General features: G+C 50.5%; 2 protein-coding genes across 2 annotated transcripts in view; both read left to right on the top strand.

Moving 5' to 3' along the window:
• LOC309805343 (uncharacterized protein) overlaps positions 1 to 10,065 on the top strand; it is a gene marked incomplete at both ends in the record, with an annotated part of 105,324 nt that extends 95,259 nt beyond the window's left edge. Inside the window, 5 exon segments of the mRNA XM_082623271.1 lie at positions 563 to 733; positions 3,868 to 4,461; positions 5,246 to 5,416; positions 8,550 to 9,143; positions 9,928 to 10,065. Of these exon segments, the coding sequence (XP_082479397.1) occupies positions 563 to 733; positions 3,868 to 4,461; positions 5,246 to 5,416; positions 8,550 to 9,143; positions 9,928 to 10,065 (1,668 nt within the window).
• A 26-nt stretch (positions 10,066 to 10,091) lies between these two features.
• Positions 10,092 to 14,746, top strand: LOC309805344 (Golgi-associated RAB2 interactor protein 3-like; the record flags this gene model as incomplete). The annotated part of the gene is made up of 3 exons (XM_082623272.1): positions 10,092 to 10,097; positions 13,231 to 13,824; positions 14,609 to 14,746. 3 exons carry the CDS (start codon positions 10,092 to 10,094, stop codon positions 14,744 to 14,746), a joined length of 738 nt encoding a protein of 245 aa, XP_082479398.1.
• Positions 14,747 to 17,112: the final 2,366 nt, after the last annotated feature.

Below are 17,112 nucleotides of genomic sequence, written 5' to 3' on the forward strand. Positions count from 1 at the left end.
ACCTTAGGTATCACCTCGGCTGCACTGGTCTCATCACTAGGGCTGTAATCCCTCCTACAGCATCCTGACTCTCTGGTCTCTGCTTGAACACTTACCCCAGCCCATGTAGTCTCAGGAGTTGGGGAACATCATTCACAGTTAGGAAGTCCTTCCTTCATTGTGTCTCCCCGGGACTCCGACATGCTGACTCAAATCAGCCCAACCCGTGGAGTCACCAAAACGTACAAGGTGTGCATCCCTTGACCCAGGAACCCCACTTCTAGGAATCTGCCCTGCACGGAGAGAAGCACAAGGGTATAAAGTTAAAGTGTAGAGCATCATGGAGAATTGTATCAGTGCTCTCCCTGACCCTGGGACTGTTCAAGTAAAGTGGAGTGGCCGTTGGACAGGGGTGCAGTAGATGGGGTCTTGCATCCAATGGGAGCTTAGACTGGGTGATGTCAAAGGTTATTCTAAGTATAAGGCCTTGAGTTGCTCAGCTCCAGGATGAGAGAGGAGCGGACAGTTCTGAGCTCACTTTCTGTCATCTCTCTCTTACCTGTCTCTCCTCCCCTTGGCTCAGACCACAGAGCTCCACAGAGAAAGGGATCAGGATGAGGTTGGGCTTCACAAGCTTCGTGACGTGACTGGAGCCACGTCTTGTGCTTATGTGGGGGGAGAGGGAATCCATCATGCCCCCCATGGATCAACTGCAGCCCTGAAAGGCGCCGAAGGATCGGCGGCAGGGATGACCGTGGGCCTGGCGGGAGCCACCATCGAGGATCCAGGAGAAAGCGGATCCGGCCAGGCCACCGCAGGTGCTGCCCGCCTATCCCCGCAGGACACGAACCTGGTCTCGGCGGATGTTGCCAGCACATCCTCGACGGGGGCAGATGGTCCAGAGAGCAGCACGAGCGTGGTGTTGCCAGGTGCAGTCACAACCAGCAAGCCTGCTGCTGGAAGAGCTGAAGGGAAGGTCGCAGCCCCCGTGGTCTCCACCTTGCAGAGTGAAGGCTACACGTCTGAACGGGATGGAAGCCAGAAGGTCTCCCACCCCAGGGATGAAGCCTGGAAGGAAAAAAAGGAAAGGAGGACACGTCTTCAGCGAGGAAACGTTCCCATCACCGCAGGACAGGTGAAGGTCACCACAGGACAGGAGGGGACAAGACCCAGAAAGCATCCTCCCACTGGTCCTCATGCGGCCATGAAAACTCCAAAGGTGACAAAGGAGGGGAGGACAGCTCGCAGACGGAGGAAGAGCCAGCCCGCCACCAGTTCGGGGACTCGAAGTAAGACATCCAGTGAGATCCTCTCCTTCTTTAGGCGCTTCAGTCATTCCTGATTCAGCACCAAGGCTCACACATGGCCACTGGGAGGTAGACAAAGCCCCGGTTGGCTTGCATCCTTCCCTAGAGAGGCAATTCCTACTTTCTCTAATAAAGGAAACCATACAACTCCAAAAGAAATGCTATCTTGTGTTTTCTATGTCCCCTCGCCTGGTAGTGACTTGACAGTGACTTCTGTGATGCGAATTGTGCTTTGGCCTGAGACCCCAGAATCAAAATTTTGTTGTAGAAGATATGTAGTAAGTATCATTAAGCCATTCACTAGGGCTGGAAATAGATGCACTATACAGAAATTTTCGCTGCGAGGTTGCGAATCTTTTGAAATAAGATTTAATATGTAAATAGTTTGGGGAGAAGATAAGCTGGGGGAAGTGACTGTGTGATGTGTATACTTGCGTTGCTGAATTAATTACTTAACTCATCAGGTATTTATTGGGTGTCTGTGCTGTGCCTAGCACGAGGCTATGTTATTGAAAAACGACCCTTTTCTCAGCAAAGCACTCTGGTTTGGTTATGGGCACTCTGCAGAAGGCAAGGAACTAAGCACAGGAAAAGGTTTTCGTCGCTTGCTCGAAGGTCACACGTGCATAGCCACTGCCAGAAAGAGAAGCCTGTTTTCCCCGCAAGGCTTCTCCAGGGCACGTAGGGTGGAGGGAGGACAAGTCTGCAGCCGGGGCTGAGCTTCAGGCCATAGCTGGGGTCAGAGGTTCACCTTATGAAAACAGAAACTCTCTCTGGCTTGTAAGGAAATCAAACCATTGGGAGTTATTTTACTTTGTGTAGGATAAAACAGAACACGGGGGGATCAGGGTTGTCATTGGCTCAACAAAGGGACACAAGCTTTATGGTAGAAGCAGCACCAACGAGGAGTCCGGAAATCTGAGTTCCTATCCTGTCTGGGCCACTGACTCTCCTGGGTCACTCTGCCTCTCTGTAATGGTACCTCTGTGGGCAGCCACGGGGTCCCCAACTGTAAAACCAATGGATTGGACCGCTGCAGTGATTCTTACCCTTGTTTGTATGTTGCGAGTTCCCTGGGGAGCTTAAAAACAAACAAAAAAAACATTGATAGCCTGACCCCAATCCCAGAGATTCTGATGACATTTAGGTGGGGTAAGCCCTCCAGCACTGGGAGTTTTAAAAATCTCACCCAATAATTCTACTGTTCAGCAGCCAAGTTGGAAAACCACTGGGCTAGGAGGTCTGGGGGGGGGGCCTCTTTCCGCCCCAGTATGCCATAACTTTACAGTGGAAGACAGTAGTTCTCCAACATTCACATGCATAAGGATCACCTGGGAAGCCTATTTAAAAAATAACATTTCTCACCATACGATATCCCTTATACATGGACTCTACAGTACGATGCCAATGAACATATCTGCGAAACAGAAACAGACTCCCAGACATAGAAAAGAGACTTGGGGTTTTCAGTGGGGTTGGGGGCAGGGAAGGATTGGGAGTTTGGGATTAGCAGATGCAAACTACAGGGTGGATAAACAGCAGGGTCCTACTGTAGAGCACAGAGAACTGTAGTCAGTATCCTGTGATAAACCATAATGGAAAAGAATAGGAAAAAGACTATACATGAAATACACAAAGAACGCACATGAAACTGAATCAGAAATTAACGGAAGAAATTAACACAACAGAAATTAACACAACCTTGTAAATCGACTAGACGTCAATAAAAAAGAAGGGGGAAAAGAAAAAAAATAGAAGCCAAGGTTGGGTTCCCTTTGCGGGGAGGGAGCATGCAGAAGAGGGGCTGGCAGGCTTCTATTTCTTGCTCTGGGTGGCAGCTACAAGGGTGCTCACTTTCTTGTTACTCATTAAGCTATATATTTACGGTTTGTGCACTTTCATGAATGTGTGTTATATTTCACAATAAAAACAGTTTCTAAAACTGTAAAAAATATATATAAATATAAAAAGTTAGCCTCCCTGAAAAGAGAAAATGGGTGAGAAAATTCTCCATATCCTGGAAATGACAGTACCAATGGGACTCTGACAGGTAGCACTCTTTCTAAGCTCCTGCCAGCACTGTGCTATATACGCTGGGGGCACAGAGAACAGCAATCCCCATAGGATGCCTGCCCTCAGCAAGTACACGGTCCACTTCCAGGATTTTATCCCCAGGACATCGTTCAGCAGAAGCGCCAAGATGATGGAGATTTGTAACAACAACAAGACTGGAAACCACCCAGATATTTACAAGAGCAGGAGGGTTTTCTCAACCGTTTGAGTAGAAAGACTATCCGGCCTACCCACACCTATACCCTGGCAGGGTCAGCCTGTTCCCTATGGACGTGGTGGTTGGTTTAGGGGGAGGCTGGTGAGCCTGCCCCAAGGGGGTGGGGGCTTGGAGGCTCAACAAAGGGGTGTGTGATGCGATGGTGACGGGTCACAAAGGGCTTGCGGTATAAATAGGGTCGGGTCAAGAGACTCTGGCAGAGTCCTGCAGGGAGGTGACGAGGTGCTTTCGTTCCCTCTCTCTCTCTCTCCGAGGCTCAACTTGTGGCTGGTGGCTCTGTCTTGAACGAAGAGAGCCATGAGCAGTGAGAGTTTACCTCATTACACGGCCAATAGCTACTGTTCAGTGGGGGTGTCGAGGACCTCCATGGGGGTCCTGCAACGACAACTGTACGAGGGAGGAGAGTATGACATTTTCAAGTACGCTCCCATGTTTGAGAGCGACTTTATCCAGGTCAGCAAGGAAGGAGAACTGATCGACCTAGACAACCGCGTCCAAACGGTGACTGTGGGCGTCGCATCCACCAGCCCCCTCTTCCCACTACCTGACGTCATGCTGCTGGCCCGACCAAGGAAAGTCTGTGCCGGGATCACCAAGGGGAGAGGTTGCAAGCCCGTGAAGACCCTAGAGCTCACCAGGCTGCTCCCCTTGAAGTTTGTCAAGATCTCCATCCACAACCGGGAGAAACAGCAGCTGTGCCTGAGTCTTGCTACCGGCCGGACTTTCTACCTGCAGCTGTGCCCCTCTTCCGACGCACAAGAAGACCTCTTTTCCTATTGGGAAAAGCTTGTCTATATCCTGAGACCACCGGTAGACAGTTACAGCAGTACCCCGATGCTCCAAACTGGAGATGCAGCGACTACAGAGGATGCCGACATCCTAGTGGTAAGCACCTACAGGGACTCAAGAACACGGGGCAGGGTGCTTTGGGAGAGCAAGGCAAAGCTGGTCCTTCATAGCCTTTGGTGCTCTCTGAGACTCGCCTGGGAAATACCTTCTACTGTTGAAAAGGGTCAGGGACACACGAGCTATCACTACAGGAGTCACCACACTGGAGAGGTTCCGAGTGCTGCACCACCTTGTCCCACGAGGCCGAATTTCAGAGACACCTTAGGTATCACCTCGGCTGCACTGGTCTCATCACTAGGGCTGTAATCCCTCCTACAGCATCCTGACTCTCTGGTCTCTGCTTGAACACTTACCCCAGCCCATGTAGTCTCAGGAGTTGGGGAACATCATTCACAGTTAGGAAGTCCTTCCTTCATTGTGTCTCCCCGGGACTCCGACATGCTGACTCAAATCAGCCCAACCCGTGGAGTCACCAAAACGTACAAGGTGTGCATCCCTTGACCCAGGAACCCCACTTCTAGGAATCTGCCCTGCAGGGAGAGAAGCACAAGGGTATAAAGTTAAAGTGTAGAGCATCATGGAGAATTGTATCAGTGCTCTCCCTGACCCTGGGACTGTTCAAGTAAAGTGGAGTGGCCGTTGGACAGGGGTGCAGTAGATGGGGTCTTGCATCCAATGGGAGCTTAGACTGGGTGATGTCAAAGGTTATTCTAAGTATAAGGCCTTGAGTTGCTCAGCTCCAGGATGAGAGAGGAGCGGACAGTTCTGAGCTCACTTTCTGTCATCTCTCTCTTACCTGTCTCTCCTCCCCTTGGCTCAGACCACAGAGCTCCACAGAGAAAGGGATCAGGATGAGGTTGGGCTTCACAAGCTTCGTGACGTGACTGGAGCCACGTCTTGTGCTTATGTGGGGGGAGAGGGAATCCATCATGCCCCCCATGGATCAACTGCAGCCCTGAAAGGCGCCGAAGGATCGGCGGCAGGGAAGACCGTGGGCCTGGCGGGAGCCACCATCGAGGATCCAGGAGAAAGCGGATCCGGCCAGGCCACCGCAGGTGCTGCCCGCCTATCCCCGCAGGACACGAACCTGGTCTCGGCGGATGTTGCCAGCACATCCTCGACGGGGGCAGATGGTCCAGAGAGCAGCACGAGCGTGGTGTTGCCAGGTGCAGTCACAACCAGCAAGCCTGCTGCTGGAAGAGCTGAAGGGAAGGTCGCAGCCCCCGTGGTCTCCACCTTGCAGAGTGAAGGCTACACGTCTGAACGGGATGGAAGCCAGAAGGTCTCCCACCCCAGGGATGAAGCCTGGAAGGAAAAAAAGGAAAGGAGGACACGTCTTCAGCGAGGAAACGTTCCCATCACCGCAGGACAGGTGAAGGTCACCACAGGACAGGAGGGGACAAGACCCAGAAAGCATCCTCCCACTGGTCCTCATGCGGCCATGAAAACTCCAAAGGTGACAAAGGAGGGGAGGACAGCTCGCAGACGGAGGAAGAGCCAGCCCGCCACCAGTTCGGGGACTCGAAGTAAGACATCCAGTGAGATCCTCTCCTTCTTTAGGCGCTTCAGTCATTCCTGATTCAGCACCAAGGCTCACACATGGCCACTGGGAGGTAGACAAAGCCCCGGTTGGCTTGCATCCTTCCCTAGAGAGGCAATTCCTACTTTCTCTAATAAAGGAAACCATACAACTCCAAAAGAAATGCTATCTTGTGTTTTCTATGTCCCCTCGCCTGGTAGTGACTTGACAGTGACTTCTGTGATGCGAATTGTGCTTTGGCCTGAGACCCCAGAATCAAAATTTTGTTGTAGAAGATATGTAGTAAGTATCATTAAGCCATTCACTAGGGCTGGAAATAGATGCACTATACAGAAATTTTCGCTGCGAGGTTGCGAATCTTTTGAAATAAGATTTAATATGTAAATAGTTTGGGGAGAAGATAAGCTGGGGGAAGTGACTGTGTGATGTGTATACTTGCGTTGCTGAATTAATTACTTAACTCATCAGGTATTTATTGGGTGTCTGTGCTGTGCCTAGCACGAGGCTATGTTATTGAAAAACGACCCTTTTCTCAGCAAAGCACTCTGGTTTGGTTATGGGCACTCTGCAGAAGGCAAGGAAATAAGCACAGGAAAAGGTTTTCGTCGCTTGCTCGAAGGTCACACGTGCATAGCCACTGCCAGAAAGAGAAGCCTGTTTTCCCCGCAAGGCTTCTCCAGGGCACGTAGGGTGGAGGGAGGACAAGTCTGCAGCCGGGGCTGAGCTTCAGGCCATAGCTGGGGTCAGAGGTTCACCTTATGAAAACAGAAACTCTCTCTGGCTTGTAAGGAAATCAAACCATTGGGAGTTATTTTACTTTGTGTAGGATAAAACAGAACACGGGGGGATCAGGGTTGTCATTGGCTCAACAAAGGGACACAATCTTTATGGTAGAAGCAGCACCAACGAGGAGTCCGGAAATCTGAGTTCCTATCCTGTCTGGGCCACTGACTCTCCTGGGTCACTCTGCCTCTCTGTAATGGTACCTCTGTGGGCAGCCACGGGGTCCCCAACTGTAAAACCAATGGATTGGACCGCTGCAGTGATTCTTACCCTTGGTTGTATGTTGCGAGTTCCCTGGGGAGCTTAAAAACAAACAAAAAAAACATTGATAGCCTGACCCCAATCCCAGAGATTCTGATGACATTTAGGTGGGGTAAGCCCTCCAGCACTGGGAGTTTTAAAAATCTCACCCAATAATTCTACTGTGCAGCAGCCAAGTTGGAAAACCACTGGGCTAGGAGGTCCGGGGGGGGGCCTCTTTCCGCCCCAGTATGCCATAACTTTACAGTGGAAGACAGTAGTTCTCCAACATTCACATGCATAAGGATCACCTGGGAAGCCTATTTAAAAAATAACATTTCTCACCATACGATATCCCTTATACATGGACTCTACAGTACGATGCCAATGAACATATCTGCGAAACAGAAACAGACTCCCAGACATAGAAAAGAGACTTGGGGTTTTCAGTGGGGTTGGGGGCAGGGAAGGATTGGGAGTTTGGGATTAGCAGATGCAAACTACAGGGTGGATAAACAGCAGGGTCCTACTGTAGAGCACAGAGAACTGTAGTCAGTATCCTGTGATAAACCATAATGGAAAAGAATAGGAAAAAGACTATACATGAAATACACAAAGAACGCACATGAAACTGAATCAGAAATTAACGGAAGAAATTAACACAACAGAAATTAACACAACCTTGTAAATCGACTAGACGTCAATAAAAAAGAAGGGGGAAAAGAAAAAAAATAGAAGCCAAGGTTGGGTTCCGTTTGCGGGGAGGGAGCATGCAGAAGAGGGGCTGGCAGGCTTCTATTTCTTGCTCTGGGTGGCAGCTACAAGGGTGCTCACTTTCTTGTTACTCATTAAGCTATATATTTACGGTTTGTGCACTTTCATGAATGTGTGTTATATTTCACAATAAAAACAGTTTCTAAAACTGTAAAAAATATATATAAATATAAAAAGTTAGCCTCCCTGAAAAGAGAAAATGGGTGAGAAAATTCTCCATATCCTGGAAATGACAGTACCAATGGGACTCTGACAGGTAGCACTCTTTCTAAGCTCCTGCCAGCACTGTGCTATATACGCTGGGGGCACAGAGAACAGCAATCCCCATAGGATGCCTGCCCTCAGCAAGTACACGGTCCACTTCCAGGATTTTATCCCCAGGACATCGTTCAGCAGAAGCGCCAAGATGATGGAGATTTGTAACAACAACAAGACTGGAAACCACCCAGATATTTACAAGAGCAGGAGGGTTTTCTCAACCGTTTGAGTAGAAAGACTATCCGGCCTACCCACACCTATACCCTGGCAGGGTCAGCCTGTTCCCTATGGACGTGGTGGTTGGTTTAGGGGGAGGCTGGTGAGCCTGCCCCAAGGGGGTGGGGGCTTGAAGGCTCAACAAAGGGGTGTGTGATGCGATGGTGACGGGTCACAAAGGGCTTGCGGTATAAATAGGGTCGGGTCAAGAGACTCTGGCAGAGTCCTGCAGGGAGGTGACGAGGTGCTTTCGTTCCCTCTCTCTCTCTCTCCGAGGCTCAACTTGTGGCTGGTGGCTCTGTCTTGAACGAAGAGAGCCATGAGCAGTGAGAGTTTACCTCATTACACGGCCAATAGCTACTGTTCAGTGGGGGTGTCGAGGACCTCCATGGGGGTCCTGCAACGACAACTGTACGAGGGAGGAGAGTATGACATTTTCAAGTACGCTCCCATGTTTGAGAGCGACTTTATCCAGGTCAGCAAGGAAGGAGAACTGATCGACCTAGACAACCGCGTCCAAACGGTGACTGTGGGCGTCGCATCCACCAGCCCCCTCTTCCCACTACCTGACGTCATGCTGCTGGCCCGACCAAGGAAAGTCTGTGCCGGGATCACCAAGGGGAGAGGTTGCAAGCCCGTGAAGACCCTAGAGCTCACCAGGCTGCTCCCCTTGAAGTTTGTCAAGATCTCCATCCACAACCGGGAGAAACAGCAGCTGTGCCTGAGTCTTGCTACCGGCCGGACTTTCTACCTGCAGCTGTGCCCCTCTTCCGACGCACAAGAAGACCTCTTTTCCTATTGGGAAAAGCTTGTCTATATCCTGAGACCACCGGTAGACAGTTACAGCAGTACCCCGATGCTCCAAACTGGAGATGCAGCGACTACAGAGGATGCCGACATCCTAGTGGTAAGCACCTACAGGGACTCAAGAACACGGGGCAGGGTGCTTTGGGAGAGCAAGGCAAAGCTGGTCCTTCATAGCCTTTGGTGCTCTCTGAGACTCGCCTGGGAAATACCTTCTACTGTTGAAAAGGGTCAGGGACACACGAGCTATCACTACAGGAGTCACCACACTGGAGAGGTTCCGAGTGCTGCACCACCTTGTCCCACGAGGCCGAATTTCAGAGACACCTTAGGTATCACCTCGGCTGCACTGGTCTCATCACTAGGGCTGTAATCCCTCCTACAGCATCCTGACTCTCTGGTCTCTGCTTGAACACTTACCCCAGCCCATGTAGTCTCAGGAGTTGGGGAACATCATTCACAGTTAGGAAGTCCTTCCTTCATTGTGTCTCCCCGGGACTCCGACATGCTGACTCAAATCAGCCCAACCCGTGGAGTCACCAAAACGAACAAGGTGTGCATCCCTTGACCCAGGAACCCCACTTCTAGGAATCTGCCCTGCAGGGAGAGAAGCACAAGGGTATAAAGTTAAAGTGTAGAGCATCATGGAGAATTGTATCAGTGCTCTCCCTGACCCTGGGACTGTTCAAGTAAAGTGGAGTGGCCGTTGGACAGGGGTGCAGTAGATGGGGTCTTGCATCCAATGGGAGCTTAGACTGGGTGATGTCAAAGGTTATTCTAAGTATAAGGCCTTGAGTTGCTCAGCTCCAGGATGAGAGAGGAGCGGACAGTTCTGAGCTCACTTTCTGTCATCTCTCTCTTACCTGTCTCTCCTCCCCTTGGCTCAGACCACAGAGCTCCACAGAGAAAGGGATCAGGATGAGGTTGGGCTTCACAAGCTTCGTGACGTGACTGGAGCCACGTCTTGGGCTTATGTGGGGGGAGAGGGAATCCATCATGCCCCCATGGATCAACTGCAGCCCTGAAAGGCGCCGAAGGATCGGCGGCAGGGATGACCGTGGGCCTGGCGGGAGCCACCATCGAGGATCCAGGAGAAAGCGGATCCGGCCAGGCCACCGCAGGTGCTGCCCGCCTATCCCCGCAGGACACGAACCTGGTCTCGGCGGATGTTGCCAGCACATCCTCGACGGGGGCAGATGGTCCAGAGAGCAGCACGAGCGTGGTGTTGCCAGGTGCAGTCACAACCAGCAAGCCTGCTGCTGGAAGAGCTGAAGGGAAGGTCGCAGCCCCCGTGGTCTCCACCTTGCAGAGTGAAGGCTACACGTCTGAACGGGATGGAAGCCAGAAGGTCTCCCACCCCAGGGATGAAGCCTGGAAGGAAAAAAAGGAAAGGAGGACACGTCTTCAGCGAGGAAACGTTCCCATCACCGCAGGACAGGTGAAGGTCACCACAGGACAGGAGGGGACAAGACCCAGAAAGCATCCTCCCACTGGTCCTCATGCGGCCATGAAAACTCCAAAGGTGACAAAGGAGGGGAGGACAGCTCGCAGACGGAGGAAGAGCCAGCCCGCCACCAGTTCGGGGACTCGAAGTAAGACATCCAGTGAGATCCTCTCCTTCTTTAGGCGCTTCAGTCATTCCTGATTCAGCACCAAGGCTCACACATGGCCACTGGGAGGTAGACAAAGCCCCGGTTGGCTTGCATCCTTCCCTAGAGAGGCAATTCCTACTTTCTCTAATAAAGGAAACCATACAACTCCAAAAGAAATGCTATCTTGTGTTTTCTATGTCCCCTCGCCTGGTAGTGACTTGACAGTGACTTCTGTGATGCGAATTGTGCTTTGGCCTGAGACCCCAGAATCAAAATTTTGTTGTAGAAGATATGTAGTAAGTATCATTAAGCCATTCACTAGGGCTGGAAATAGATGCACTATACAGAAATTTTCGCTGCGAGGTTGCGAATCTTTTGAAATAAGATTTAATATGTAAATAGTTTGGGGAGAAGATAAGCTGGGGGAAGTGACTGTGTGATGTGTATACTTGCGTTGCTGAATTAATTACTTAACTCATCAGGTATTTATTGGGTGTCTGTGCTGTGCCTAGCACGAGGCTATGTTATTGAAAAACGACCCTTTTCTCAGCAAAGCACTCTGGTTTGGTTATGGGCACTCTGCAGAAGGCAAGGAAATAAGCACAGGAAAAGGTTTTCGTCGCTTGCTCGAAGGTCACACGTGCATAGCCACTGCCAGAAAGAGAAGCCTGTTTTCCCCCGCAAGGCTTCTCCAGGGCACGTAGGGTGGAGGGAGGACAAGTCTGCAGCCGGGGCTGAGCTTCAGGCCATAGCTGGGGTCAGAGGTTCACCTTATGAAAACAGAAACTCTCTCTGGCTTGTAAGGAAATCAAACCATTGGGAGTTATTTTACTTTGTGTAGGATAAAACAGAACACGGGGGGATCAGGGTTGTCATTGGCTCAACAAAGGGACACAATCTTTATGGTAGAAGCAGCACCAACGACGAGTCCGGAAATCTGAGTTCCTATCCTGTCTGGGCCACTGACTCTCCTGGGTCACTCTGCCTCTCTGTAATGGTACCTCTGTGGGCAGCCACGGGGTCCCCAACTGTAAAACCAATGGATTGGACCGCTGCAGTGATTCTTACCCTTGGTTGTATGTTGCGAGTTCCCTGGGGAGCTTAAAAACAAACAAAAAAAACATTGATAGCCTGACCCCAATCCCAGAGATTCTGATGACATTTAGGTGGGGTAAGCCCTCCAGCACTGGGAGTTTTAAAAATCTCACCCAATAATTCTACTGTGCAGCAGCCAAGTTGGAAAACCACTGGGCTAGGAGGTCCGGGGGGGGCCACTTTCCGCCCCAGTATGCCATAACTTTACAGTGGAAGACAGTAGTTCTCCAACATTCACATGCATAAGGATCACCTGGGAAGCCTATTTAAAAAATAACATTTCTCACCATACGATATCCCTTATACATGGACTCTACAGTACGATGCCAATGAACATATCTGCGAAACAGAAACAGACTCCCAGACATAGAAAAGAGACTTGGGGTTTTCAGTGGGGTTGGGGGCAGGGAAGGATTGGGAGTTTGGGATTAGCAGATGCAAACTACAGGGTGGATAAACAGCAGGGTCCTACTGTAGAGCACAGAGAACTGTAGTCAGTATCCTGTGATAAACCATAATGGAAAAGAATAGGAAAAAGACTATACATGAAATACACAAAGAACACACATGAAACTGAATCAGAAATTAACGGAAGAAATTAACACAACAGAAATTAACACAACCTTGTAAATCAACTAGACCTCAATAAAAAAGAAGGGGGAAAAGAAAAAAAATAGAAGCCAAGGTTGGGTTCCGTTTGCGGGGAGGGAGCATGCAGAAGAGGGGCTGGCAGGCTTCTATTTCTTGCTCTGGGTGGCAGCTACAAGGGTGCTCACTTTCTTGTTACTCATTAAGCTATATATTTACGGTTTGTGCACTTTCATGAATGTGTGTTATATTTCACAATAAAAACAGTTTCTAAAACTGTAAAAAATATATATAAATATAAAAAGTTAGCCTCCCTGAAAAGAGAAAATGGGTGAGAAAATTCTCCATATCCTGGAAATGACAGTACCAATGGGACTCTGACAGGTAGCACTCTTTCTAAGCTCCTGCCAGCACTGTGCTATATACGCTGGGGGCACAGAGAACAGCAATCCCCATAGGATGCCTGCCCTCAGCAAGTACACGGTCCACTTCCAGGATTTTATCCCCAGGACATCGTTCAGCAGAAGCGCCAAGATGATGGAGATTTGTAACAACAACAAGACTGGAAACCACCCAGATATTTACAAGAGCAGGAGGGTTTTCTCAACCGTTTGAGTAGAAAGACTATCCGGCCTACCCACACCTATACCCTGGCAGGGTCAGCCTGTTCCCTATGGACGTGGTGGTTGGTTTAGGGGGAGGCTGGTGAGCCTGCCCCAAGGGGGTGGGGGCTTGGAGGCTCAACAAAGGGGTGTGTGATGCGATGGTGACGGGTCACAAAGGGCTTGCGGTATAAATAGGGTCGGGTCAAGAGACTCTGGCAGAGTCCTGCAGGGAGGTGACGAGGTGCTTTCGTTCCCTCTCTCTCTCTCTCCGAGGCTCAACTTGTGGCTGGTGGCTCTGTCTTGAACGAAGAGAGCCATGAGCAGTGAGAGTTTACCTCATTACACGGCCAATAGCTACTGTTCAGTGGGGGTGTCGAGGACCTCCATGGGGGTCCTGCAACGACAACTGTACGAGGGAGGAGAGTATGACATTTTCAAGTACGCTCCCATGTTTGAGAGCGACTTTATCCAGGTCAGCAAGGAAGGAGAACTGATCGACCTAGACAACCGCGTCCAAACGGTGACTGTGGGCGTCGCATCCACCAGCCCCCTCTTCCCACTACCTGACGTCATGCTGCTGGCCCGACCAAGGAAAGTCTGTGCCGGGATCACCAAGGGGAGAGGTTGCAAGCCCGTGAAGACCCTAGAGCTCACCAGGCTGCTCCCCTTGAAGTTTGTCAAGATCTCCATCCACAACCGGGAGAAACAGCAGCTGTGCCTGAGTCTTGCTACCGGCCGGACTTTCTACCTGCAGCTGTGCCCCTCTTCCGACGCACAAGAAGACCTCTTTTCCTATTGGGAAAAGCTTGTCTATATCCTGAGACCACCGGTAGACAGTTACAGCAGTACCCCGATGCTCCAAACTGGAGATGCAGCGACTACAGAGGATGCCGACATCCTAGTGGTAAGCACCTACAGGGACTCAAGAACACGGGGCAGGGTGCTTTGGGAGAGCAAGGCAAAGCTGGTCCTTCATAGCCTTTGGTGCTCTCTGAGACTCGCCTGGGAAATACCTTCTACTGTTGAAAAGGGTCAGGGACACACGAGCTATCACTACAGGAGTCACCACACTGGAGAGGTTCCGAGTGCTGCACCACCTTGTCCCACGAGGCCGAATTTCAGAGACACCTTAGGTATCACCTCGGCTGCACTGGTCTCATCACTAGGGCTGTAATCCCTCCTACAGCATCCTGACTCTCTGGTCTCTGCTTGAACACTTACCCCAGCCCATGTAGTCTCAGGAGTTGGGGAACATCATTCACAGTTAGGAAGTCCTTCCTTCATTGTGTCTCCCCGGGACTCCGACATGCTGACTCAAATCAGCCCAACCCGTGGAGTCACCAAAACGAACAAGGTGTGCATCCCTTGACCCAGGAACCCCACTTCTAGGAATCTGCCCTGCAGGGAGAGAAGCACAAGGGTATAAAGTTAAAGTGTAGAGCATCATGGAGAATTGTATCAGTGCTCTCCCTGACCCTGGGAATGTTCAAGTAAAGTGGAGTGGCCGTTGGACAGGGGTGCAGTAGATGGGGTCTTGCATCCAATGGGAGCTTAGACTGGGTGATGTCAAAGGTTATTCTAAGTATAAGGCCTTGAGTTGCTCAGCTCCAGGATGAGAGAGGAGCGGACAGTTCTGAGCTCACTTTCTGTCATCTCTCTCTTACCTGTCTCTCCTCCCCTTGGCTCAGACCACAGAGCTCCACAGAGAAAGGGATCAGGATGAGGTTGGGCTTCACAAGCTTCGTGACGTGACTGGAGCCACGTCTTGGGCTTATGTGGGGGGAGAGGGAATCCATCATGCCCCCATGGATCAACTGCAGCCCTGAAAGGCGCCGAAGGATCGGCGGCAGGGATGACCGTGGGCCTGGCGGGAGCCACCATCGAGGATCCAGGAGAAAGCGGATCCGGCCAGGCCACCGCAGGTGCTGCCCGCCTATCCCCGCAGGACACGAACCTGGTCTCGGCGGATGTTGCCAGCACATCCTCGACGGGGGCAGATGGTCCAGAGAGCAGCACGAGCGTGGTGTTGCCAGGTGCAGTCACAACCAGCAAGCCTGCTGCTGGAAGAGCTGAAGGGAAGGTCGCAGCCCCCGTGGTCTCCACCTTGCAGAGTGAAGGCTACACGTCTGAACGGGATGGAAGCCAGAAGGTCTCCCACCCCAGGGATGAAGCCTGGAAGGAAAAAAAGGAAAGGAGGACACGTCTTCAGCGAGGAAACGTTCCCATCACCGCAGGACAGGTGAAGGTCACCACAGGACAGGAGGGGACAAGACCCAGAAAGCATCCTCCCACTGGTCCTCATGCGGTCATGAAAACTCCAAAGGTGACAAAGGATGGGAGGACAGCTCGCAGACGGAGGAAGAGCCAGCCCGCCACCAGTTCGGGGACTCAAAGTAAGACATCCAGTGAGATCCTCTCCTTCTTTAGGCGCTTCAGTCATTCCTGATTCAGCACCAAGGCTCACACATGGCCACTGGGAGGTAGACAAAGCCCCGGTTGGCTTGCATCCTTCCCTAGAGAGGCAATTCCTACTTTCTCTAATAAAGGAATCCATACAACTCCAAAAGAAATGCTATCTTGTGTTTTCTATGTCCCCTCGCCTGGTAGTGACTTGACAGTGACTTCTGTGATGCGAATTGTGCTTTGGCCTGAGACCCCAGAATCAAAATTTTGTTGTAGAAGATATGTAGTAAGTATCATTAAGCCATTCACTAGGGCTGGAAATAGATGCACTATACAGAAATTTTCGCTGCGAGGTTGCGAATCTTTTGAAATAAGATTTAATATGTAAATAGTTTGGGGAGAAGATAAGCTGGGGGAAGTGACTGTGTGATGTGTATACTTGCGTTGCTGAATTAATTACTTAACTCATCAGGTATTTATTGGGTGTCTGTGCTGTGCCTAGCACGAGGCTATGTTATTGAAAAACGACCCTTTTCTCAGCAAAGCACTCTGGTTTGGTTATGGGCACTCTGCAGAAGGCAAGGAAATAAGCACAGGAAAAGGTTTTCGTCGCTTGCTCGAAGGTCACACGTGCATAGCCACTGCCAGAAAGAGAAGCCTGTTTTCCCCGCAAGGCTTCTCCAGGGCACGTAGGGTGGAGGGAGGACAAGTCTGCAGCCGGGGCTGAGCTTCAGGCCATAGCTGGGGTCAGAGGTTCACCTTATGAAAACAGAAACTCTCTCTGGCTTGTAAGGAAATCAAACCTTTGGGAGTTATTTTACTTTGTGTAGGATAAAACAGAACACGGGGGGATCAGGGTTGTCATTGGCTCAACAAAGGGACCCAATCTTTATGGTAGAAGCAGCACCAACGAGGAGTCCGGAAATCTGAGTTCCTATCCTGTCTGGGCCACTGACTCTCCTGGGTCACTCTGCCTCTCTGTAATGGTACCTCTGTGGGCAGCCACGGGGTCCCCAACTGTAAAACCAATGGATTGGACCGCTGCAGTGATTCTTACCCTTGGTTGTATGTTGCGAGTTCCCTGGGGAGCTTAAAAACAAACAAAAAAAACATTGATAGCCTGACCCCAATCCCAGAGATTCTGATGACATTTAGGTGGGGTAAGCCCTCCAGCACTGGGAGTTTTAAAAATCTCACCCAATAATTCTACTGTGCAGCAGCCAAGTTGGAAAACCACTGGGCTAGGAGGTCCGGGGGGGGGCCTCTTTCCGCCCCAGTATGCCATAACTTTACAGTGGAAGACAGTAGTTCTCCAACATTCACATGCATAAGGATCACCTGGGAAGCCTATTTAAAAAATAACATTTCTCACCATACGATATCCCTTATACATGGACTCTACAGTACGATGCCAATGAACATATCTGCGAAACAGAAACAGACTCCCAGACATAGAAAAGAGACTTGGGGTTTTCAGTGGGGTTGGGGGCAGGGAAGGATTGGGAGTTTGGGATTAGCAGATGCAAACTACAGGGTGGATAAACAGCAGGGTCCTACTGTAGAGCACAGAGAACTCTAGTCAGTATCCTGTGATAAACCATAATGGAAAAGAATAGGAAAAAGACTATACATGAAATACACAAAGAACGCACATGAAACTGAATCAGAAATTAACGGAAGAAATTAACACAACAGAAATTAACACAACCTTGTAAATCGACTAGACGTCAATAAAAAAGAAGGGGGAAAAGAAAAAAAATAGAAGCCAAGGTTGGGTTCCGTTTGCGGG

Source organism: Mesoplodon mirus (genome assembly GCF_964341445.2).
Source record: "Mesoplodon mirus genome assembly, chromosome: 5".
Taxonomy (NCBI): Eukaryota; Metazoa; Chordata; class Mammalia; order Artiodactyla; family Ziphiidae; genus Mesoplodon; species Mesoplodon mirus.